Source organism: Podarcis vaucheri (genome assembly GCF_965113315.1).
Source record: "Podarcis vaucheri genome assembly, chromosome: 2".
NCBI lineage: Eukaryota > Metazoa > Chordata > Lepidosauria > Squamata > Lacertidae > Podarcis > Podarcis vaucheri.
In genome coordinates, this window is record NC_138760.1 from 60,216,916 (window position 1) to 60,242,247 (window position 25,332).

At 44.1% G+C, this 25,332-nt stretch overlaps 2 protein-coding genes across 6 annotated transcripts; one reads left to right on the top strand and one right to left on the bottom strand.

Moving 5' to 3' along the window:
- The first annotated feature begins 2,776 nt into the window (after positions 1 to 2,776).
- On the top strand, positions 2,777 to 10,237 carry GNPDA1 (glucosamine-6-phosphate deaminase 1). Of its 2 annotated transcripts, none has more exons than XM_082212180.1 (7): positions 2,777 to 2,899; positions 4,990 to 5,119; positions 5,920 to 6,021; positions 7,431 to 7,613; positions 8,151 to 8,335; positions 9,028 to 9,202; positions 9,729 to 10,237. In XM_082212180.1, the coding sequence occupies exons 2-7, from the start codon at positions 4,996 to 4,998 to the stop codon at positions 9,824 to 9,826; spliced, it is 867 nt and encodes a 288-aa protein (XP_082068306.1). In that variant the 5' UTR covers positions 2,777 to 2,899; positions 4,990 to 4,995; the 3' UTR covers positions 9,827 to 10,237. The 2 variants fall into 2 exon arrangements, with proteins under 2 accessions (XP_082068306.1, XP_082068305.1); XM_082212179.1 differs by lacking the exon at positions 2,777 to 2,899 and adding an exon at positions 3,648 to 3,671.
- A 1,531-nt stretch (positions 10,238 to 11,768) lies between these two features.
- RNF14 (ring finger protein 14) lies at positions 11,769 to 24,787 on the bottom strand. Of its 4 annotated transcripts, none has more exons than XM_082212176.1 (9): positions 24,628 to 24,787; positions 22,825 to 22,976; positions 20,203 to 20,365; positions 17,381 to 17,532; positions 15,352 to 15,852; positions 14,403 to 14,631; positions 13,341 to 13,513; positions 12,314 to 12,444; positions 11,769 to 11,955 (listed from the first exon to the last, which is right to left on the bottom strand). In XM_082212176.1, the coding sequence occupies exons 3-9, from the start codon at positions 20,354 to 20,356 to the stop codon at positions 11,904 to 11,906; spliced, it is 1,392 nt and encodes a 463-aa protein (XP_082068302.1). In that variant the 5' UTR covers positions 20,357 to 20,365; positions 22,825 to 22,976; positions 24,628 to 24,787; the 3' UTR covers positions 11,769 to 11,903. The 4 variants fall into 4 exon arrangements, with proteins under 4 accessions (XP_082068302.1, XP_082068301.1, XP_082068303.1 ...); XM_082212175.1 differs by having other exon boundaries at positions 24,604 to 24,744; XM_082212177.1 differs by lacking the exon at positions 24,628 to 24,787 and adding an exon at positions 24,408 to 24,580.
- Between the last annotated feature and the right edge of the window lie 545 nt (positions 24,788 to 25,332).

Sequence of the window (25,332 nt, forward strand, 5' to 3'; positions counted from 1 at the left end):
ATGAAGTTGGAAACATCTCTTGAATAAAGGCTGTCTCTAGTCATTTGCTTTCCAAATATGGTATGAATTATCCAGGAGCTGTGTAACCAAACCTGATGATAAACATGATTTTATACCTGCTAATTTTCAGCAATTAGTAACAAATGGGTTTCTGACTTGATAAGAGCAAAATGCCTGGATGTTGTCATCTGAAACTGCTATGCAAGAGAATTATATTGTGTCTGTTATTTCCTGCAGTTAGGAACATCACATGTAAAACAGCTTCCAAAGTACCGTTAGTCTGTACCTTCCTATTTCTATGTTTTATTTAACTGAATTTTATCTTTATTGTTTGCTTAGCAAGTATATGATAGCTTGCAGAGCAAAGGAAGGCTGGCGTACAGTTATAACATCAATCATAAAATACCATAAAAGCAAAAGAGAAACCATCACAAAACCAAAACATAAGCCATCATAAAACAAGGATCAAAATACAATAGCTAAAAACAAAATGTAGCCCCTTTAAAATGACTTGGCAAACAAGAAAGACTTGACCTGCTTTCAAAAATATTGTAATGTCAATGCCAGTCAAGTCTATCTAAGGAGGGTTTTCCAAAATTAGAGTGCAACCAGGAAATGGCTGTCTCCTTCATGCAAGTATAACACAATACACAAAGAGACAGCACTTGGAGAAGGGCCTTAGTTGAAGATCTTAAATGCATGAGCAGGACAGTACAGTACAGTGGTACCTCGGGTTAAGTACTTAATTCATTCCGGAGGTCTGTTCTTAACCTGAAGCACCACTTTAGCTAATGGAGCTTCCCGCTGCTGCTGCGCCTCTGGAGCACAATTTCTGTTCTTATCCTGAAGCACTATTTCTGGGTTAGCGGAGTCTGTAACCTGAAGTGTATGTAACCTGAGGTACCACTGTATAGGAAGAAGCACGCCTTCAGGATATTAACGGTAAGGACAAAAAAGCTCCTTGATTAATAAGCCCAAACCCAAGAAGGGCACCCTATTATTGTAATGTTGACTTGATAAGATCACAGTCCCTATGTGTATGTGACTTGCAGCTTTTTCTTCATTGAGGTAATCAGTATAACCTATTAAATGCCTTTTTCATCCTCCCTAATTTTCCTGCAGAGGTGAACAAACTGAAGGTGTATTAAAGTATCATACTAGGGTTGAATGTATTTACAGTAGGGCCTTGAAGTAGCCTGCCAACACCCAGACATCTTCCTCATCATTTAAAGTCTCCTTGCATATATTCCTACATTTCAGGTGGTGCTGGTCATTCCAGAATGACATGTGACTCCTTTATAAAACATCACCAGAATAGAACTTTGCATATTTATCCATATAAAACTGTATAAGAAGTTTTCTTTCATAAGGAAATGTGATGGCAGCATCTTACTTTATTTTCCTCAGAAGCCTATTAAAATTCAATGAATGGCACAAGAATTACAGTAGGAAGTGCCCACCTGAGAGGAGCCGGAACTGAGTTTCTGTGATGAAGAAACTCCCTGCCTGTGGTGATGTTTTTCTGGGTGCTGTCTCCCTCCATGCCCCCTACTTCCATTTTGTTTCCATCAGCCCAAAGGAAAGGCTGCAGTCTGCCTTTCCCCACAACCAACTGCTGAAGGCACATTTATGGTATTTCTATTTTTACAATTAAAACGGCTCTTTTGCACAGAAATGCATTCGCACAAAAGAGCAGTGTTAAAAATCAAGTTTCCCTTGCAGGTGGTAGCTTTTATATGAGAGCGAGTCCATTGTACAGTGTCAGAACATCTGCTTGGGATGTCTAAGACTCAGATTCAGTCCCTAGCATCTCCAGGTAGGGCTGGGAAAGCTTCCTGTCTAAAACTCTACACTGTCAATCAGTTTAGTACAAAGCTGAGCTGGATGGCCCAATGCTTTGACACAGATAAAGTAGCTTCCTCTGCTCCAAGAGCTATTGCTGGAAGAATCCACTGCGGTCTGCCTGGTAACCCATTCCTATGCTGGCCATTGAAGTTTGTCTACTTTGTACCAACCGCTTACAAAGGCAAAGTCCAGACTGGTTGTAGATACTGTCAAGAGCTTTGCCTGTTTGCACCCCATTAAGACTGTTTAACAATCTTGACTGTGCCAAATTACAGAAACTGCTGCACTAAGTGTGTCTGTTTCATATTGATGACGAGGATGGACAGACTCAGTAGGTTTTCAGAATTCATATAAGCTTGTAAAACTCCTTTGGACCAAAGATTTAATTATGAACAAACAGTCTGAGCTTGTATCAGATACAGCAATAGTAATCAGTGGTTAAACGGCTAGACTAGCGCCTTGGGAGACCAGGGTTCAAATCCCCACCCCGTCATGAAATGCACTGGGTGGCCTTGGGCAAGTTACTGCCTCTCAACCTAACCTACTTACCTCACTGGGTTCTTGCGAGGAAAAAAATTGGGGAAGGAATTTGTTTCATTAGTATTATCTGACAAGATTTAGAAACCAGCCTCAAATGATGAAGACCTCTAAGCAGTTTCCAACACCTTCGAGGAAATAAACAATGAAAACTTAGAAAAGTGGGATGGGAGGGCAAACAGAATGGAGTATCCTGGGAAAGGTCGTGGCTGGCTGGCGCATCGGAGCTGACACACTACACCGTTTCGTCGCCAGCCTGGCCCCGCTTGCAAAGCAGAAGTGCCTTCGGCTTTTCCTCCCCAAGAAGAGCTGAACTAAGCGGAAGGGAGGAAGAAGTGCGAAGCTCAGCAGTTCCTGTTTGCACGGCGGCCGCGGCCGGGCGATCGAAGGGGAGGGGGCCGGGGGCGGAGCTTCTGCTCTTGGCTCCACGTGACCCACCGCCGTTCACATGACCGCCTAGGCTCAACGAGGAGGCGGGTCAGGAGTAAACTGGAGAAGTCGGGGCTGTAGCGGAACGGTAAGTGGGAGGAAATATGCCGGGCGTTCGGTGTGGGCAGCGATCCAGGATGCGAATCCGGGGTGTTGCCTGTTCCTGCATGTGTGGACGCGCTGAATGACGTGTCGAGGCGTGTTCCGCACCGGAAGATCGGTACCTGTTGCAGGACCTGGGTCTCTTGCCGGACGCGGCTGCCTTGCGGGGCTGGTACAGAGGGGTCCTTTTGCGTGTGTTTGTCTGTCTGTCTGTCTCCCTCCTCGTCGTCTCTTCTCCATCTAGTGCTCTAAAATAAAGTTCCCTTTCCCGCGGTTTGGTCTCTGATCTCTGAGCCCATGGCATGCAGGTAGGAGTTAAAGGTTACTTCCCTCCTGCAGTGGCTTCCGCTATGCCTCCTAGCAACATTCCTTTTAAACTGCTCATCCGCCTCGCGATCGGGGGGGGGGGGGTTGAAGAGAGAAAGGGGAAAGAGGGCTTTCTAAGTTTGACACGCTTACACGTAACCTGGGTTGATGGCTATGAATCAGGAACTAAGACTTGGCCGTGTTTCTGATCAATCGATATAATGTGGGGGACAGATAATGCACTCTTCCCTAGGTGTTGTTAGCTGCTTTTGTTGCTTAGTGGATCTAAAAGTGCCCGTGCAACCTGTTGCTTACTGCCTTCTGCTCAGTGCACTGGAGGGAATATGAATGTGTGTGTGTTATATAAACACACTCACAACATCAGGTGGGAATTGTACTGGGAAAATATCCAGGTCCGGGTCTTTGCTCATGGTGCCTACTGTTTACGCTGGGTATGTTCTACCTCCACGGTTGGAGGCCTATGCCTCTGAATACCAGTTGCTGAGAATCACAAGTAGGGAGGGTGCTTTTGTACTTGGGTTTGGCTTTCAGGCTTCCCACTGGCATCCAGTTAGCCACTGTGAAAACAGGATGGCCTGATTTAGCAGGCTCTTTATAAAGGTTTGGAACACCTTTGTTTCACTTGCCCTTCTCATTGGGTTATTTGGAGATCCTTTCATCATCTAGCAAACCACTTTTCCCTTTCAGATCACCCCTCTGGTGCTATTTATTATGTTTTTATATATGCTGGATGCCGCCCAGAGTGAGTGGGGCAACCCAGTCAAATGGGCGAGGTACAAACAAATAATAATTGCTATTGTTGTTGTTTCAAAACCTACTTCTTCTGCAAAGCTTTTCTTGGACCATCACAGTCTATGCCCTATGGGATTTTTTTTTACCAGTGAACTTTGCATGAACATTATTTCTTTCATGCTCTCTTCTGCCTCCACTTCTCTTCTGTTGATCTAATCTACTCAACACTGGACATAGTACACAAATGAATCTGAAAAGAGCAAACCCTGTGCGCTGGCTTACAACCCACCCAACCTGTGCCAAATGTGTATGTTACAGTAGCAGGGGAGAAACACAGGAGGAGGAGAGGCAGAAATCGGAGCTAAAAGATGAGTGTAGATGTTGTATAAACACTTGGCAACAAGGAAGAAGTGCAGGTGTCTGAGGCATCACAGGACTAGAGTCTAGACTTCAGAGGAAAAGGGGAGGAAGTGAGTGGAGTGAGGCATGAAATGGAATAACCCAAGGCTTTGATGAAAGAAGAGCATCAGCTGAGTAGATTCATCCACTGCTGCTCTTGCAGTACATGCTATGCTGTCATGTGTACTGGCAGTGGCAGCTCTGCAGGATCTGAACCAGAGGTTTGTCCATCCCTGTTACTTGAGTGCCGTTACTGGAGATGCCGGGGTTGAACCAGGGACCTTTTGCATATATTTCCTCAGCCAGTGAGCTACTGCTTTTCACAGTGTACTGTTGTTGACCTGCAGGAGAGAAACCACTTTTGTGTCTGATCCTTCAGGATCACTGTTCCAAGCTGATCTCGTTTCCCCTCCTTAGACTCTGTATAAGCTGAATTTTCTTTCCTAAAAATACCCTTATTACTGTTTTTACCTGGGAGCAGTTTTAGGCTAGCAGGCCAAATGCATCCAAGCAGAAGAAGTGCTGTTGGCTTTAGGAGGGAATGGTAGGTGGTGATGCTGCTGATAGCTTGCCACCTATTAGCAATCAGTTAATCAAACCTTTCTTTCAAATTTGCAGGTTAGCATGAAACTCATCATTCTAGAGAACTATGCTCAAGCCAGTGAATGGGCAGCAAAGTACATTAGGAATCGGATCATCCAGTTTAGTCCTGGTCCAAGCAAATATTTCACCCTTGGACTTCCCACTGGTAAGTGACAAGCCTGGCTTTGTGATGGAAGGGCTCTTACCTCAGTTTTCCTCCCCTAATTTACTTTGCTATTAGTCAGCTGGAGGGCTCAGCCTATATAATAGACATTCTTCTTTATATAGGGTATTTGCCATTCCTTATGAGAAGTGACTATTCTGAGGGCATCTCTATTTTGGGAAACTACTTTTAAATCAAGATCCATGGAAACTTCTTTTTTAAACACTTTTCAGTTGTGCGACTGCTCCACTACCCTCACATGCTACACATATTATTCCCAGTTTTACATAACCCCAAATCAGCCTCAAAATCCTATGGGCTATGTAGAACTGGAAGATGGGGTGCAATGATGGTGGGGGATAGCATCTTCCTTGGAATGTACAGACTATGGACTCTGTTAGATCATGTGATGAAGATTCTGTCACTTAATTGGCTTATTTGTGTTGCGTCATACACCGTCCCCAAATTCCTGATTCATGTACTACCCCACTGTATATGCACAGATTGAAATCATTTTCTCTGCATGCCAGCACTTAAGAGACTCTTCCAGTACTATTGACAGAAAACACTTTCAAGAAAATGTGTTTTGGAGCTGGGGTGCCAATATGGTCTTGGAGACCTTGATGGAAGTACTGATTAGAATGAATCAGGTGGAGCTAGAACTGAGCAGCCCCACAGGCATCTGAGCTGTTGTTCTGTAGTAGCACACACAGTGATTTCTAGTCAAATGCATGCTGCTTACCATTTCTGTGGTCCAGATTTAGATCTCCCTGACTGTGCAAGGCTTTTTTTTTAATCTCCAGGAAGTACTCCGTTAGGATGCTACAAAAAACTGATAGAATATTGCAAGAATGGAGATCTTTCTTTCAAGTATGTGAAAACTTTCAATATGGATGAGTATGTGGGTGAGTCACCTTTTTGTTGAGAACTGCAGGGGGGAGAAATAATTGCTATTCTTTGCCCACAGCATTTATTTACTGTGATCAACTCAATAAGGGTTTATTTCTATACAGTATTGCAGTGATTCAGGAAGCAAGAACCAAGCTTATGAACCAGGAAATGGCTGGTTCGCATCTCGCCACTTAGCAGCAAGTCACTCTCTCTCAGCCCTTTTTTCCCTATCTGCAATACGAGGACAATAATAACGGCCCACCTTGCAAGGGTGGTTGTGAGGATTACTGAGATAATGTATGAATGCTGAAAACCTAAGAACTGTCTTTCAGAAACGAATAGTGGACTATCAGATAGCAAACTCTAGTAGCAAAGAATGAAGCACAGCAAAACAGGGGAGGGCAGACTTTGGGCTTGCAGGATCTGTTTTGTTGTTGTTGTTTTACTAAAACCTCAAGATCCACCAATCTGACCTACTGTAGGTATAAAAGACATACAGTGGTACCTCTGGTTACAAACGCTTCGGGTTACAAACTCCACTAACCTGGAAGTAGCTGCTCCTGGTTGTGAACTTTGCCTCAGGAAGCGAATGGAAATCCCGCGCCAGAGGTGCGCACGGAGTGGGAGGCCCCATTAGCAAAAGCACGCCTCAGGATATGAACGGTTTCAGCTTAAGAACGGACCTCCGGAACAAATTGTCCATAAGCAGAGATACTACTGTAAAGTTCCATAAATACACATCCAATTAAAGATCCAGGTGCCTCGGAGTAGCTACTGAGCAAAGGGATTTGTTTTTAGTACCAGGGCTCATGGTCCTTTCATTCAAAAATCCATTCCTGCTTATCTCCAAACATTGTTAGTTCAGCAGTCTGTTTTTTTGTGGGCAGGGGTCTGTTTGTTTCACATTGCTGTTGCTTTCATTCAAGCTGACAAAGCACCCAAAATATATATAAAAGAAATATTCATTAAATTGCTTCTCCGTGTTTTTAAACTTAGCCTTTGGGAGAGGAAGCAAGAATTTAGTGTGTGTAATGTAGACGAACATTTTGAAGCTGCTATAATCTGAATGCTGCAGGTTCTGACACTTCCCCATGATCCTTGCTTGCTGTGAATTAGAAAACAAGCTCCAAAGATTTGTTCTGTTCTGTTTGGCCACACTTTCTTATCATGGGTCCATAGAGAGTGAACTTTAGACTGCTGTGTAATGGGTGAGGAGGAGCGTGGGTCATCAAGTAGTGACATAGTATCTGTGGAGGGAGTGTGAAACTCATCTGGAGAGAAACTCATCTGCAAAACCAACAATAAAATATGCAACTTTCCCCCCTGCTGGATACTACAGGAGAACATTGGTCTGTTGCTGCTGCATTCATTTCACAGAAATGCAGGAATATATAGCCCTGAGCTAACCTTGTGTTCTTGTCAGGTCTTCCAAGGGATCACCCAGAAAGCTACCACTCCTTCATGTGGAACAACTTCTTCAAGCACATCGACATCTCCTCTGAAAACACACACATTCTGGATGGAAATGCAGCTAACCTAGAAGCAGAGTGTGAGGCTTTTGAAAGAAAAATCAAAGAGGCTGGAGGAATCGAACTCTTTGTTGGAGGTGAACATTGAGAGGGGGCAAGGTTTGAACATGCGTGGCCATCCCTCAGTGACTTGCAGGTGGTGAAATGACCTTCATAGATCAGCAAATTGCCACACTGGCTTTTTGTTTCTACCTCAGAGCATGTGCTTTGTAGCAAAAGCAGTTCATTTTATGCTGCAACCAGAGTGATGAGCCATGAAGGGATAAGATACCAAGTGGTATACACATATTGTACAGAAGAGGCAGATAGTGTCAGTTAATTGAAGATTGCTGTGGCAGTCTAGTTTCATTATTTCTGCTTACCCTGTAGATAAACCCATTCCTTTTTTTAGTGACTTTGTCAGGTCACTAATGGGATATGGGAGATGCTTTTCCTAAATGTTTATCAGGGGTATGTAAATTTTCACAGGATGGTTTATGAGCTAAAGTCGACTTGCAACTTCCCTGTTATGTTTTCTTGAGCCCAATAAGCACCTAATCCTGAATCACTTTCTTGTATTCTTGATGTTTCCTTTCTTTTCGCTAGATTCTAAACATGAACTGTCTCCATTACAGGTATTGGCCCAGATGGTCATATTGCCTTCAATGAGCCTGGCTCAAGCCTGGTGTCCAGAACCAGAGTCAAGACCTTAGCTATGGACACGATATTGGCTAATGCCAGATTCTTTGATGGAGACCTCTCCAAAGTGCCCACAATGGCACTTACAGTTGGAGTGGGTACGGTCATGGATGCCAGAGAGGTTAGCACAACAGTACCTTAATTTCAGGGATAGGGAACCTGTGTCCTCCGGAAGTTGCTGAACTACCAGCTTCTATCATCCCTATTAGCAATACTGACAGGGGCTGGAATCTTAGAGTGGAAATCAACGTCACACTGACTATGATGAACATTCCAATGTTGATAGCTCTAGTTGCTACTTTGCTCTCTCTGCCCCTTGTTGGCAGACACTCTCAAATATTGGTAGTATCCGCTAACTTTTGTCCCTTGAGAGCCAGTGTGGTGTAGTGGTTAAGAGCGGTAGTCACGTAATGTGGGAAACCGGGTTCGTGTCTCCGCTCCTCCACATGCAGCTGCTGGGTGACCTTGGGCCAGTCACACTTCTGTGAATTCTCTCAGCCCCACTCACCTCACAGAGTGTTTGTTGTGGGGGAGGAAGGGAAAGGAGAATGTTAGCCGCTTTGAGACTCCTGAAGGGGAGTGAGCGGGATATCAAATCCAAACTCCTCCTCTTCTTCTTCTTCTTCTTCTTCTTCTTCTTCTTACTTTATTTGTAAAATGTTGGTTTTCTAAATCACGTCCCTCTCTCATCTCCTTCTCCACCCTAAAATCTGTACATATTGGAGAGTAGCAAGGAACATTTTTCTTATCTCGGAAGGTGACAAAAGCCCTAAGCCTAACCTAAGCCTAACCCTCTTGTGTCTTACAATTCAGGTTATGATTCTAATCACAGGAGCCCATAAGGCATTTGCTTTGTACAAGGCTATTGAGGAAGGAGTAAATCACATGTGGACAGTGTCTGCCTTTCAGCAACATCCCCGCACTGTCTTTGTATGCGATGAAGATGCCACACTGGAACTTAAAGTAAAAACTGTGAAGTACTTTCAAGGTCAGTAGCTTGGTAATAAGGATCAGAGATGGTCACCTTGTGTGTAAACAGCCGTTAAAACACGGAAGTGAAATATGGTCACTCAAAAGGACTTTACAAGAACTACCCCTGGGTTGCTAAGTACGGCTCACTGCTCACCTGTTTTATCTTTTGGGAGCCTTAAATACAAGGAGAATCTTCTGAGACCATAACATGCAATGCAGATTGTTTTGGTCCATTCTCCTATTTGGAAAGCTGTTACCTCACTGGGGAGTCACTAATTATTTTTCCTTTACTTGCTGCTACTCTTTTTTAGAAATGTTGAGGAGTGCAGCTTATATTTTTTAAAGCTCCAAGGGGTGTACAGTATACTACTATGAACTGAAAACATTTCAACTGGTAACCACCCCAAGCTATTTTAGTAGTGACTGTAAGTTTAGGCAGAATGTGAAATATTTCCTTTGAAGCTACTGCCAGTTTTATTGAGGGACTCCTCTAATATCTGCATTAGAACTAAGTGTCTGCTGTTTTGTATCAATTAATTCAGGTTTGATGCTTGTTCACAACAAACTTGTGGATCCACTATACAGTATGAAAGAAATGGGAGGAGAAAAAAGGCAGTCCAAGAAGCCATATAGTGACTAGCCTCTTACGATTTGGACCAACTGGTTATGCAGTCCTTAAACTCACATGGAGCTGGTTGAAAACACCCTGCCTTTGTATCTTGGGAACGGTTGACAGCAAAACACGTTATTGGAAAACATCATTTTCTGAATGGTGAGGTAGTAGCAACGGATGCAGCTACACCAAGCACTGTTCAGCTGCAGAGCTAACTGTCAGTTTGCCCCCTTTTTAAGGACCAAATGAGAAAACAGAGGCTGTCTATTCTCCTTAACAGAGCATTGTATAACTTAAGGATTACCGAGAAGGAAATCTGAACCTGTTATCTGTTTGCATAACAAAAAGATGATCTGTAACCAAGAATGGAACGTGAAAATGTGGAGCTTTTGCTACTAATTTTTTTAACATTAAAATCCGTACATTTTTCCAAATCAAGTTGTATTTATTCTGTGGGATTTGGAAAGATGGATTGAAACATTGTTGGGGGCTGATTGGGAACTAAGGAAACATAATCAGAGAAAGCAAGAATTGTAAGTCATCCAGAGAACACAATTTTTTAAAGTTTCCACAATTCTGTAGTGCATCATATACAATGACTATATAATTCCCCCACTTCTAAGTCCTCCATGGTGCCAAAACATTGCCCATGCCAGTGACCAGCCTGCTCTTGAACTCTCCTTACTATTACTGCCTGGACTAGTCTTCCCCAACCTGGCCTCCAATGTTTTGAACTAAAACCCATCAGCCCCAGCCAGAACTGAGTAATAATCCAAAACAGCTGGAGGGCACCTGCACGGGGAAGACCGACAACAGCTTCTGGGGATGCAGGATAGTAAATAGTTTTTGTTTTCTGTTTTGGTTCCTTTTCTATTACATCAAATATCATACTAGCAGTATATAGCTTGCGTGAAAATTAAGGTTGCACACCAAAATTCTTTAAATGTACAGTGCACTGATTTAGTCTCTTCACAATGGAACCGTTTCTTCTTTAATTCCATCTTTTGGGATAATGCAGATTTTTAGTGCATTTCCAGGGTATACATCTCTTTCTGCAGCAGAAATAAACACCTCATTGACTAACTGCAAAGCCTTCTCCAGAGACAAGGACACTTGCTCCCTATTTTGCAAGTTCTTGAGGCCAACCTGGTTGTCAGGCAGAAACTGCCGCCTCTCTCACACAATCCTAAAACTAGCATGCTGGCAATAGTTTGAGGACTTAATTGTGCCAGTGCATCATTTAGCCGTAAACTAGATTATCTAGAGGCAGGTGTGATGGTGAAAGTGAATTTGTATGTAATTTTAATATATATATGAAGCTATTTTATAGCACCTGTTGACCTTCAGTAGGGTGAGCTAGTAGGACGGCAAATATTTATCTGCTGTGTGGAAGGCCAGCTTCAGAAATGAATATGGGAAGAGTCCCAAAAGTTCAAATAACCTCAGTGTTGGAAAGTGCTTCAGGAGGTGATGAATGAAAGGTAAAAATCAAATAAATCATGCTCTCAGGTTCATAAGCCAGAGAGGATCTCCACTCCTGCTGGAATAGATTCTAGCATGATTGAGTTGTTAACCATTAAGGAATCCCTGATTTTATAGCAATGCACATTTATAATGCCACTTTCTCCTTAGTATGGGTAAATAACAATAATAATCACTTTCCACTTGTTTCAGTGGCAGCAGAGACATTTGCAAGAACTGGCATTCTAGTGAGTTTGCTCTATTTTTTCAAGGTGCAAGGATCTGAAAATTACGTAGGATTTCAAATCAGCCTGTGAATTTAAAGTGGGTATAGAGTACCTCTGGCCTACGGGCCATTTCTCCCCTAGCCACACCCACCTGCACCACACTTGATGCCAGTTGAGTGACAGGCGGGCAGCGGCCTGTGGGGTAAATTCCAGCCCCCTTGCTGGAAATGGTTCCCCAGCCCCAGTTTGAAGACTTTTAGTGATGATCCAAAAAAAAAAAGTTCTATATTCATACTCTTTCAGTGCGTATGTATACTCTTCTCAAGTGCCAATGTTTAAGTACAATCTTGAACACATCATGGGTGGCACAACTTCGTTTTTCTTTGATTTCTTTCACTTTGGAATCTGGGTACAGATTAGCCCTCCTCCTCCCAGAAGTTGCCATCATCTTCCCCACCTCGAAATAGCCTGAAACACACAAGAAAGCAACTCTTGAATCAGGAAACCATCCAAACGGACCTATACATAACAAGACATGCACTCTGAGGTTCAGCTTCCTTCAGCTCTTACTGAAGGACCCATTCATACAGATGTGCTGAAAAAGCACATCTTTGGATTCCAATATTTCAGGCAGCATGTTCTCAGCACAAACAAAACTCGTATATAAAGCCTGGTCACCAAAAGAGAGCATGTCAGAGAGAAGGCCGACTAGGTAATAATCTGCGCTGAAATCCTTCTAGGTTTCAGCTCCTGCTGATCCAAATAAACTGGCCCCAAATGCAGTTGATGTAACTTTACAGTTTCAGTATTGCAGAAGTATACATACCGATTAAAACAGGGAGATGCTGGATCATTAAAGTGCATATATGGATTTCCTCTTGGCAGAGAACCCATACAAAGCCAACAGAAGTACTGTGTACAAGCAGTGCATGTCATCTTGTTGCAGCCATCCAACTTCTGACAGTGGAGAGAAAGAAAGACACAAAGGCAAACAACTTCAAGCATCAATTATGTCTTATGCCCCAGTCATCTGTGCTGTAATCACAGCACATTCAAAAATATGAAACTTGCTGATTCCCTTCTAGGGAAAATTAACTCTGCTCTCTCACACACAATCACACAGGATTTCAGTTTAAGATCTTTCCACAGGGGGTTGCACAGAGAGAAAAACACATGCACAAACAGCTTGCAATTCTTCTCGCCCCAGATGTACACACACACACAATTTAGAAGAACACACCATGCATCTGACAAAGCAGGGTCTATTTGATGCTTATGCTGTTTAAATTTGTCTAGGTTGAATCCAGATTTGGGCATGCTTAGAGTAGAGCCACAGAAATCAGTGGGATTCAAATTAGTCATAACTAGCCTAACCCCCACTGATTCTAATGGGCCTACTCTAAACATGACTAAGTCTGAATTCAGGCCTTAGGGCAGATCTACACCACATGTTTAAAACACATCCAACACACATTTGAAGTGCATGGCTTCCCGCATAATGGGAATTATAGTTTCCCTTCAGAGTTACACTTCCAAGCGCCCTTGTCCTGATGCCAATAGAAGGGGACACCCTTCCTCTCCTTCTGCCTTCCTGGGTACATCATGTTCCTTAAAAACTACAAAAGCCAATTTTCTAAGTGTGTGTGTGTTCCAGCTTTTGAACCCCAATACCAAAGCTTCAAGGGAAATCTGGCTTTGGTTTAGTCTTTCCCCCACAAAACAGACTGTGCATGGGTGCTAAAGAAGGAAACATTCAAGTTTCTAAGTTACTTGCCTATAAGAATCTGTGTTAGTATCCTTAAAACAAATGCCTTTGATTCTCTGAAGCATTTCCCCCTCTGCCCTGTTCTCACCTCTATAGGAGTCCCACAGCAAGGACAAGATTTGGAATTCTTTTCCAGCCACTCTTTGCTGTCCATTTCCTCCAGTGTCTTTTGAATCACCCTTTTCCCGTAGCGCTGCTCTAAAAACTTCTGCGTGGCCTCGTCTGCTTCAAGGTACTCCTTGCGCAGGTCTGCTAACTTCTCTGAGGGAAACAATAGAATGAACAGAAGGCGCTGGTCAAGTCTGCCAAAACCGAACTTCACAAACGTGCCCAACTCCACTTCTCAAACAAAACAAATGCCATTACCGGTCAGCTTATCCCATATGGAACAATCAACAGGGGTTGTGAAGCAGCTGAATCATGGGCAATCAACGGGTTCTCAATCAATTCCACCACCGAAACTGATTTCCAAAACTATTGATGTACATAATTAGTTCAGGGCTTATTAAGAGCACTGAGCTAATTGAGGAGTTGATTACAGCCCTTCAGCCCTCTCTGTCTGGCTATCAGGGCTCTCCCCAAGCTTCGCCCTCTTTCTCCAGGCAATGCCCCTCAATGGCCCTGTTTTGCACCCCGACTGTTTTTACCTGGATCGAGTGTGTCTGAAAATGCTCCTGGCATCCCTGGGTAGGAGATAAAGAGGAGTGTGTGGTGTGTGTAGAAAGTTGCTCTACTGTACGAAGGTAAAATGTACATTTCTTGCTCCACCTTCTTCTGCCTCTAGCCCTGTCAGCCACTGTCATGTGGCCTTTGGAGGGTTGGAAATGGAGCCTTCAGGCCGGAAAGTGTTTCCCCACCCCACTCTGGTGCACATCTGACTGTACACAACAGAATCTCAAAACTAGAGGCAGTACTTCTTCTTCTAATGGGGTGAAGAGGCCAGTGGAATGGAGAGACAGCAGAAACAGTGGGACGAACATGTTACGCAGAAGACAACAGAATAAACTACATCCTTCAGAGAACTCCACTTAAATGATCCTATGGAAATAATATCATCAAAAAAGTGTCTACCTCAAAAGGCGAACAGTACATACATTTAACATCCAAACATTTCACAGTTAAAAGACTACTTTTGTTGAGTTCAACTCACCTGCAGTGACTTTACACCGGGAGACGCCATGGTAAGTCATCTTACACAACGTACAGAAGGCATAATTGCACCTGGAACAGATGCCCATCGTGCCAGATGGTTCCTGCATTACAGGTGTTTGGCAACATGGTCGTGGGCAATATACCACATCAGCCATCATATCCAAGCTCGACTGGAGCAGCAGGCGGTCGTAACGTGCAAAGAGTTCCTCTTCCACCAACTCTTTTACCTAAAATGAAGGTGATCAATAAAATTTAGGGTTGGATCCAACTACATTCTAGTCAAGAGTAGATCCACGGAAATGAATGAACCCATGAATGAATGAACCCATTCATTTCAATGGGTCTATGCTAAGTTTGACTGCCATTGGATACAACTCACAATGATGAGTTTCAACTATCAGAAAAAGAAGGAGCCTGCAATGGCTTTATTTGCCTAGCAAGATTCAGTCATGGCTTTGCTAAGAGAAGCAAAAGACACACTGCTGAGGTATTCATCAGCTACTTTCTAGTTAGACCTGTTGCCTTTTCACAGGAGCTTCAGCTAGCAGATCATAGGAGAGAGCAATCAGTGCCCAAGACAGCATATCTACATGTGTTCCAGTTATTCCAGTACCAGACCAAGTCAAATTCCAGACAGCATCAAAGATTCGCAAAAAGCTCCAGGTAGCACACCCATTCCAAATTACCGTGGCCATCTACCTAATAACTCATTGCAGAAAACTAGAAACATGGATTTAAGTTTGTGCTTAGTCTAAGTGCAAATCTATTTCACAAAACTATCGTCCTAGTCCTTTATAGCCACAAATCTTTTGCATTGAAGTCCAGGCTTTCCTCTTTGGGTTAACGCCTATCTATTGTGGGGCTGAGAACAGTGCTGCACTTAAAAACAAAAAAATCAAACTCTTTTTTAAAAAAAAATGGATTGCCATAGAAATGATTGTTGTTACCTGCCCAGGAGTAGCAACGGAAGGACATTTCGGTTCTGGACAATTCAAGTAGTGGACCTCACCATCTTTGATTTTAATTTCAAAGTAGTCCTTCAAGCAAGCCCTGCAGTACACATGCCTGCATTCCATAAAGTACATACATTCACTTCCCAGCTTTTCAGAAAAGCAGACATTGCACGTGTACATTTTACTGTTGAAGCACTTTTGCCTTTGGGCCTGATCAAAGTCCAGAATCTCTCTAATCAGGCTGGACAGAGACTCAACATCCTGCACAGCTCTTGCATCGAGGGCTTCTTCATGCGCGGCTGCGGCGCCTGCCCCATCCTCTTTGTCTTTCCTGCTTTGCTCTTGTCCTTGGTCACATATCTTTGGCTCATAGGGTGAGCTGATGTTCAGATACGTAAGTGTTTCTTCCTTGAGAAACTGCATCCAGGCAAACAGGATCACACAGCCTCTGTTTTCTTCCCATAAGTTGTCCAAATGCTTACAAAGCGCAGAGAGCTAGAAGAAAAACAAACGGCAGGGACGTGAGAGCATCTTCTACACTTCCTGAGATCTGCATCGTACTTTATCTTTTAAGAAAGCATACCATTTCCAGATTAGGGGTTGGATTCAAGTAACGGGTCCCACTAGCAGAAGCCCACACAAGGAATTCCACTGGTGAAACAAGGCTTTTCTCTCTCCCCCACCCCCGATTAGCTGGGGGGTGGGAGTCAGAAGAACCCCCAGAATAGCAAACAGGGGGAGGAGACAGCAGATTGTTCTATCTGGAAAGCTGAAATGCTTGCGCTGACAGAATGATTACCATAGCACCATGCTGAATTCCTTCCTGGGGTTGGAACTCAATGTAGTGCAATGGAGCATTCTGTTGAACAGAAGCTCCTAGCTTAGCGCTACAGCCTTAATAATATAGTAAGAATTTAGAGGTCTCCCTGACAGCAGCCACAGCACAGGGTGTAAAATACGTGCAATTCCAGAAGCAATTAAGTGTCCTTTGTATTTATATTTTATTTATAAAATGCCAGATGTAATAAATACCAGAGCAGTGTACAATGTTAAAACATAAAACTTCATTCCACTAGCACGTTACATTGGTAAAATGTAAGCTGGAAAGCTAGAGAGAATTTGGCAAGACTTCTAGTAAAGAAGAAAGGAGTCTCATTTGGCAATCCACTATTGTTACTGCAATAATTAATGGAGCTAAGTTCCACTGATTTCAATGTCTACTCTGATCATGACTTACATTGGATATCACCCACACACTTTTCTCATGATAGAATAAACTAAACCAAAATGTACATACCTCTCTCACTCTTTCATAAACAACAATAGTTCTAAAATAAAAGCTATTTCTTTAATGTAAGGCAACAGCATCTAACTCTCACTTTCATGAAGCATTTTTAGTGTTATTGATGTCAAATGTTGAAACCCCTTTATTTCCTGACTTGGGTCCTAAACATAGAGTAAGAAAACCTTTGGAAAATCCAGTGTTCTGATAAACTGGATTACTATTTACTTGGAACTAAGAATGGGGCACAAAGTGAGTTTGGATAACTAGAAGGCTGGGGACTTTGCTGTACTCATACCATTTTTAGGAGAGCACAGTTGCTCATCATGTGCAGTGTTCATACTGCATGTCCCACATCACACAACAACCCTTTGTGTGCAGAATATTATGGATGCACATATATAGATGACGTAGAAGGGAAAAGGAAAACCACCATTTATGGTAGGATTTTTCAAAAGAAGAAGCAATGCTAATCATGCCGAAGTTCATTGGACATGAAGGATTTAGAGCAGCTTTAAGAACAATTAAAAACGTTTTAAACTCACACCATCTGACTTTAAGTATGACAGTGATACATCTAAGAAGTATTAATACATTATTCTTCCTAGTTAGCTCTTAAGCTTCTTCTAAGTAGTTTTTTGTTGCTGCGTCCAGATTAATAACCAACCACGATATTAATCATTAACAAGAAATATTTCCATTCTGGTGAACTACACGAATTGTTAAAGATCTGTATCAAACCTGTGCCTGAGAAAGCCACTTGCTACTGAGGGTGAAGACAGGTGGGGAAGTTGACGGGTAGTCTGGTGGGAATTCAAAATGCAGCACAATCGGAGGCAAAAAACAAACTCTGCATTCAAACTTGCTGTTTTGGAGATTCTCTGTCAGGTTGCCTTAAAAAAATAAAAATCTGAGTGTCAGGAAGAGGCAACAAGCTGTGCTACTACCGAACAAAATTGTTTGATATGGTTTCATAAAGTTTCCCTTCATCTGAAATATTTCTGTTATAAAACTAGTTCACACAGACTCTACTGAGAGGTGTTTGGATTGCATGGTCCCTCCTTCCAACATGTTTTTTAATTCTCTTTTCCCATTCCTGGTTCACAGTAACCATTGCTTGCTGTGATGTTAAGCAAAAATATCATGGTTATCACTAACCCATGTCTTGTCTCCAAAGAATGAGATACCCACTCGGTAAGTAACAGTCATTGGCCCAATGCAGACATCGCAAGAAACTATGTCTGAGGATGTGAGCCTGCAATTTTTGCAATGTCTGAACCAGGCCTTAGCTAAATAACATGTCTCTAAACCAGTGACAGGGAAACTCTTGTCTTGTGGGCCAAATTAAGCCCAGCAGGTTGTTTTGGCCAAACCATACCCACCTTATTGTTGACAATAAAATATTTGAAACCTCAGAAAGAATTCAAGCCAGGGATGCAAAGGAAGAATTTTTCTTTGCAACCTCAGCTTGAAGTTTGACTCACCTAACATTGTATGGTGTCAGGTGTTGGGCTGGCCACTCCCAGATCTGACTTTCTGTTCCCCATCCCTGCTCTAAGCAACAGTTGAAGCCTCTTAATTCTTCTACCACTGTGATTAGAGCAGGGGTAGCTAATGTGGTACCCTGTGGATGCTGTGGACATTATCATCCCTGACAGCTGGCAGCGCTGGCTGAGGGGGATGGAGGGCTCCATGTTGGCTACTCCAGGCTTAGGGAAAAAGCCCATTCCTTTCTCTGAATTCCCCAAAAGGAGAATGGTTTAGATCAGGCTTTCTCAAACTTGGCTCTCCAGATGTTTTGAGACTACAATTCCCATCATCCCTGACCATTGGTCCTGCTAGCTAGGGATCATGGGAGTTGTAGGCCAAAAACATCTGGAGGGCAGAGTTTGAGGAAGCCTGGTTTAGATGCTCCTGAACAAAACAGAAAAGCCAGACAAGCAAATTCAGCCTAAGTAACACTGTCATCCCATACAGTTAGGTGCATTCATACTGGTGGGGCAATTTAGTTGTGCACATGATTTCAAACTAAATAAATGTATGCATAAAATATTTCAGAAGGGAACAACATGATACCAACCATATCTAGTAATCCACAAAGCTTTCAAAATAAGGTAATGGAAAACTTTAAACTAGGATCTTAAGTTCAGTGTCTATCTTCTATATCTTATTAGGAAATTGTTCCTCCCTCTTTTGCTCTGTAAAAAGAGCATTGCAAAATGAAGAGAACGGTAGGAAAATGTTGTTGAGCTCACAATCTTAAAAATAGCATGGTTCTGTCAGCGGCAGCTGTTTTATAAACATAAGCATCATTTCCAATGCTTATACGCAATATTAGACAGGAGGGTTGCTCCAACAGCTCTCTTTCTACCAATTAATATTTCAAGAACTCTTCTAAGAAGCTCTGATGAAAGATACTACACAACTGAAAAATTAATAGAAAAGCACATAATTTTTTAAAAAGAAGTGTGAGGTTCAGTTCTTTAGGTGTAAGTAAGCTTCAGTCCTCTAAGTTGCTATGTCAGCTAAGATACAGGCAGGGTGAAACACAATATTATGTCAATGCAACATCTCAATCTGTGCTGGCATCACATCAGCACAACCATATTCAGTCAAAAACTAGGGAGTTCTATCAACGGAAGCCTTCTGCAAGGACTTCTGCTTGTGCATTGGGGCTTCCCCTCCATTCCCCCTCCCAAAAAACCTGAAATGGGGAAGGGGATTTCAGGAGAATCCCTAGAGCAGTGTGCAGGAGGAGGATTGATCCGTCTGGCAGGTCAAAATGCTTGCCCTGATGGAGCAACCGCCTTAGCCCAATATTGATTTCGTCCCCAAATAATCCCACTCTACGGAGGCCATTTTATTTTGAAGACAAAGCTCTGTGATTATGTGTGATATAAGCAGACTGGGATCTCACATAACCTGAGCAGCTTTCTTGGCAAACATTCAATGCACCTACCCCTTATAGAATTTACAGTTAGCTAAATGTTTTAGGGCTGGTTCACCTTCAGGCCCAACATGTAACACTCACACAACCTATACCAGGGGTCAGCAATTTTTTTCAGCAGGGGGCCAGTCCACTGTCCCTCAGACCTTGTGGGGGACTGGACTATATTGGGGGGGGGAGGGGAATGAACAAATTCCTATGCCCCACAAATAACCCAGAGATGCATTTTAAATAAAAGGACACATTCTACTCATGTAAAAACACGCTGATTCCTGGACCACCCTCGGGCCAGATTTAGAAGGCGTTTGGGCCTTAGTTTGCCTACCCATGACCTATACCAACAAAATGTGTTGCATGATCTAACCTGTATCACACATACTTGCCCCCATCTATCATATATCCATGGATGTGGCATAGCCATCTGCTCACACCATATGGGGGTGGAGGTAGGGAGAGCAGGTGATCCCAAGGCTTGGTCCTGTGCAATACCATGTGAAGAATGAACATATCAGGCCACTGTGCAAATCAGCCCTTACTTCTTGAATAAAGCACTTGGAACATACAATAGTATTGCAATAAACTCAAAGAAGGTAAGTATCCACGGAAATGGACTCACCACTCATACATATGGTGAAGCCTGGTGGCAATTCCACAGAGATTCTAGTTTCTCCTCCTTGTACAGACTGCGCTCTCTTGAATTCATCTTCATCATAGATACTTGCCAAAGCAAGTAGCTCATCTTCCTGAGCTTCTTTGTCCTCTGAAGACATTTACAGTTCCTGTGAATGATGGACATATCCCCAGTATAAATTAAGCAGACTTCTGTAACAAGAATGGTCTATTGCAGCATTAATTCAGATCATGCTTAGGGCAATCTGAGGGTGATCGGCACTGTGAAAGAATGAGCCGTCACCAATAATCCTGGCTTCTGAAGGGATTGGCCATAGGAAACAAGAACATGTAACCAACAAAGCAGGACTGAATGGGCAAGGGGGTTAAATACAGATTTCTGCACCGTACCCATCAAACCTGCCCAGCAGCAGATGTCACCCACCCATTAAGGTGATGTCATCTGATTGATAGGTGGGCATGGTTCACAAAAATTGTCTTAGGGACAAAACTGGAACCCATGCTGGGTCAAGACTGGCCTTGTGCTAAGGCATGCTGCAGTCAGCCCTGTAAAACTTCACTGCTTCCACAAAATTAGGGATGGCTCTTTAAAATTTATGGATGCTGTATGCTGACAAAGATGTTTTCCTCCTGTTACACAGTTGTTTTACTGTGAGCTTTAGCCTGTTGGATTACTATATAGCCAGCTTAGATGTTATCCCTTCAGCTAATTGGTCAAGCAACCTCTTTCTCAAAATTCACTTTCCATGTGAGGAATTGAACTTCATGTCGAATGTTCCATCAGTGCAAGCATTCAGCTTGCCAAATGAACAACCCCCCTCACCTCCACCAGCACACTTTTTGTGGGGGGGGGAGGGTTCTCACCCCACCCAAGAATCAAAATCGGGGGGGGGCATGAAGGGGTGCACAAGTAGAAGTCCTTCTGTGGGCTTCCACTGACAGGTCTCATGAGTGGAATCCTCCCTCCTGGACCACTGTGGCCAGTTACCTCTTCTGAACTTCAACTGCCTTCCTACTGTCTTTTCTCCTCTCTCCTGTATACTGAACCTAATGGCAAGAAATAAGTGGTGGAACAACAATAAGGTAAAAAGGTAAAGGTAAAGGACCCCTGGACGGTTAAGTCCAGTCAAAGGTGACTATGGGGTTGTGGCGCTCATCTCACTTTCAGGCTGAGGGAGCCGGCATTTGTCCACAGACAGTTTTCCGAGTCATGTGGCCAGCATGACTAAGCCGCTTCTGGCGCACGGAGGACCATGACAAGTGCCGGAGCACATGGAAACGCTGTTTACCTTCCCGCTGGAGTGGTACCTATTTATCTACTTGCACTTTGATGTGCTTTCGAACTGCTAGGTTAGCAGGAGCTGGGACAGAGCAACGGGACCTCACTCCGTCGCAGGGATTCAAACCACTGACCTTCCGATCAGCAAGCCCAAGAGGCTCAGTGGTTTAAACCACAGCACCACCCATGTCCATTACAACAATAGTAGGGAGGAAGAAAGCAAGACTAGAAAGCAATGGTTTTCTAAGTTTAAGCACATGTAACTTAAATACCCTCCTGTCAGGGGTTCAGGAGCAGAGGCGAGGGCAAGGGAGGAAACAGAGAGCGAGGGGGAGGAGGCAGAAGAAAGGATGAGTGATGACGACGACCCGAGATCTCCGAGTCTTTCCAGTGAATCAGAAGATTCACAAAAAGGAGCACCAGTGGCCAGGGCAAGGGGGGAGACTAGGGGGACACCCCAGGAAGAAAAAGCCAGAGGGGACTCAGAGGGGAGCAGTTGGATATCGGGACCAACGTCACCGCCAGAGAGTAGGAAAGAGGAAGAGCGCCAGGGAGCAAGCGCTGGCAGCTCGCAACAGGAGGGAGGGCACGAGTCAGGAGTGGCCACACCTTCATCGGGGAGCGAAGTGACGGTTAGACGGAAAGTGGAAGGTTGGGCGCGCGCGCCAAGTTCAAATGCACAGGAAGGTGGCGCAGTAGGCAGCCCGGAAAGGGAGCCAGGTCCTAAAGCCCGGCGCAAGGAGACAGGAGAGTCAGGGGGGTCAGCGTCAGAAGAATCCCGGAAGGAAGAGACCCAGGGGGGCAGAGGGACCCAGAGGAGAACTGTCAGGCGGAAAAGGTGGAGCAGGGCTAGGATATTAAGTTGGTGCGCAAGGGGCGGAGACTCAGACGGAGCTTCGCCGATCTAAGCATAAGACGTAGGGTTGCACGCAGCAGCTCGAGAATGGAGACTGTAACTCAATAAAGACTTTTATTTAACGATCGCTGGCTAGCGTGATCCTCTGTGAGCTAGGATCTGGAAGTAACCCTGACACCTCCTATTACTTCCCTGTTTATACCTGCCCCTACTTCTCTCATCCTCTGTTGTGACTCTTGTGTCAGATTTTGAATTTGTAAGTTCCTTGGGGCTTACATATCCCCTCATACTTGATAAAGTGAAATGCGCACTGGTGACAGCACAGCAATCTTTTCTTAAAGGTACATTAAAAATGCATTTTCTTCCATCAAAATAATTATTTCTTAAGCTACACACAATAATACACAAGCAACTCCAATGTGTAACGTTGCTGATTTTCATTTTAGCAGAGGAATGTCGTAAGAAATTGGTACCTTTCTAGTTAGTCACATCAGTAAGGCCTGATCATCAAACTTGTTTATCCACTGAATATCTAGGGCAACAGGAATACAACTTCTTGCTGAAGACAATGGCATTGGTGTCTTAAGTGGTCTCCAGAGGGTCAATGATGCTTAGTGCTTGTTTTCTGCAGAAAAAGAAATAAAAGGTAAGAATCCTGAATTTCAGGGGGTTGGACTATTTGACACTCATGGTCCCTTCCAACTATACAATTCTATGATTCTAACATTACTTCTACTCTGCTAAAATATAAAATTCCTGGTGGGTGCTTTCAGTCCCACAACAGGGTTTACTGAATTTAGAAAGGCTCCACCCTACTAAACCAGCAAACCCATTTAGTAGGAGTAATTCCCATTGTAGTTCAAGGGACTTGTTTCTGAGCAGGCACATATAAAACTGCACTATAAATCTGGCTAGTTTTTAACTCTACAGCACGTTCCAGAGTATATACTATGTTAAAAGATGGGATTGTATCCAATGAAGTTGTTCCATTTGCACAATGACTTTGGCATGTGCAACAAGCCTTGCTGTCCCTTTCCTTCCTCTTGCCCTTACCCAAAAAATACGATCTGGAGGATTGAGGCGAACCCCAAAACAGATTTGAGGAGCACATGAGGGGTGTTGCTCTGTTGTGCAAGCAGAAGTCCTTGCCCAAATGGTATGACATCACTGGATATAACCCTTAATGTGTAGACAAAAATCAAAGTCATAGTGGTGTAACAGAAGGCAACAACAAAAATCTACTACAAACTCCTGCTCCACGTCAGAAGAAAATGGAGAACAAGGCATTCCTGACAAATGCCTACACAGTGTCTAAAAACCCTTAGCTTCCCTTAGCTACTGCGTAGGGCTGGGCGATACCTGGTTTTCAACATTGTGCTATATCAACCATGCGATATACTGATTTATCATAATGTCTGAAATGATGAAAATAAGTAGAGGCCAGTGGAGTCATGTCCTGGAAACTGCTACTACTTAGCAGCCTAAAACTGTTACATTTTTAACTACCTTTACCATATTGATAAGACTGTTATTTTATGGAACAGCAACAGGGGTAGCAGGAATCAGGAGAGAAGCGATGACCAGCTTCAGTTTTTCCCACATTGTGATTTTTTACATAGCACACACAAAACATTGTGATTCGGGATATATTATGAAACGCTTATCACAATGTTGACTACTAACTGGTTTGGGACAATGTATCGCCAAACCCTACTCTCGCATAATCCTGCAAAGTGTTCCCTTGACTGCAATGGCTCTCACGAGCTAGATGCCCCGTGTCCTTAAAGCATTAAGGGAGAAGTAAACAAAAATAGCACAAATGCAGAGAAAGGGGCGGGGAAACTGCATCCTTTTGGTGTCAGTGACACTCAAAATGCCAGCATGTAGGACTTTGTGCTATAGTAGGTGGGGACAAAAGAAGCCGGTGTGCAAATCATTAGACTTCACTGTTGGGGGGGTGCATTCTCCCCCCCAACCAGGCTACCATTTACTCCAGATTAGTTTCCTAATACAGACTGCGCTTAGCTTCCGGCCAGACCCCGAAGAGTCTCGAAACCTGGGCGTGGCAGACCCCGCCGGTGCACAAGGAAACGCCAGCGTGCCTCTCCTATAGGCAAATCCCCCTGCCAGCTCCCGTGGCCGCTCCAGCCTCGCCAGAAGCCCCCAGAAGGCGCCGCCAGGAGCAGAGCAGGGGCGTCGCTCGCCCCGCAGGCAGGCGCGCGCGGAGACCCCGGCCCCGACCCGTCACTCACCAGCCGAAGCGGCCCCTCCCTCACCTAAGTCGCCTGCCCTCGGCTTCCGGGTGCGACTCCTAGAGCGGCAAGAAGAGAGAGGGGGGGGGGGAGAAGGGTAGAGAAGCCGCACGGTTGGCAGCCTACGGGTCATGCGCGCCCTTCGGCTTCCGGTTTGACTGGAGGTCTCCATCTTAACGTTCTTGGAGGGGTTGGGAGTTAATGGAGCGGCAGCCGCGTTCGTGTCCGGCTGGCCGGGGGGAGGGGAGAGGGATCGCCCTCCCGACCCCAGTGAGAACTTTTGGGCCGCTTTGGAACGTGGGTTGATTGCAAACGTGTTTGGCAAGACGCCCTTTTCTGCCGAAATCAGTTTAACTTGTCGTAAATAACCTGTGTATCTTTTTGGGTGTGTAGTTTGGCTCTGCTGCCTCTTAGCAGCAGTGTGTGATTACGGCGCGACATGGAGATCCGGGTCTGTGACGTTGCGTTTCGCCAACAAAACAGTTGAATTTGCTGAAAGGTGCGATCGTGGCATCATAAGCACCTTTAAGTCATTCCCTTTGAATTCGGTACGATTTATACCCTACAAGCAAGTGGGGTTAGAACTGCAGTCTAAACTGTTATTAATCGCAGGGCGATACCACATACCCTCCCAACATTTCTCTGATGAAAATAGGAACATCCTATGGAGCTGCGGGTTAAACTACAGAGCCTAGGGCTTGCCGATCAGAAGGTCGGCGGTTCGAATCC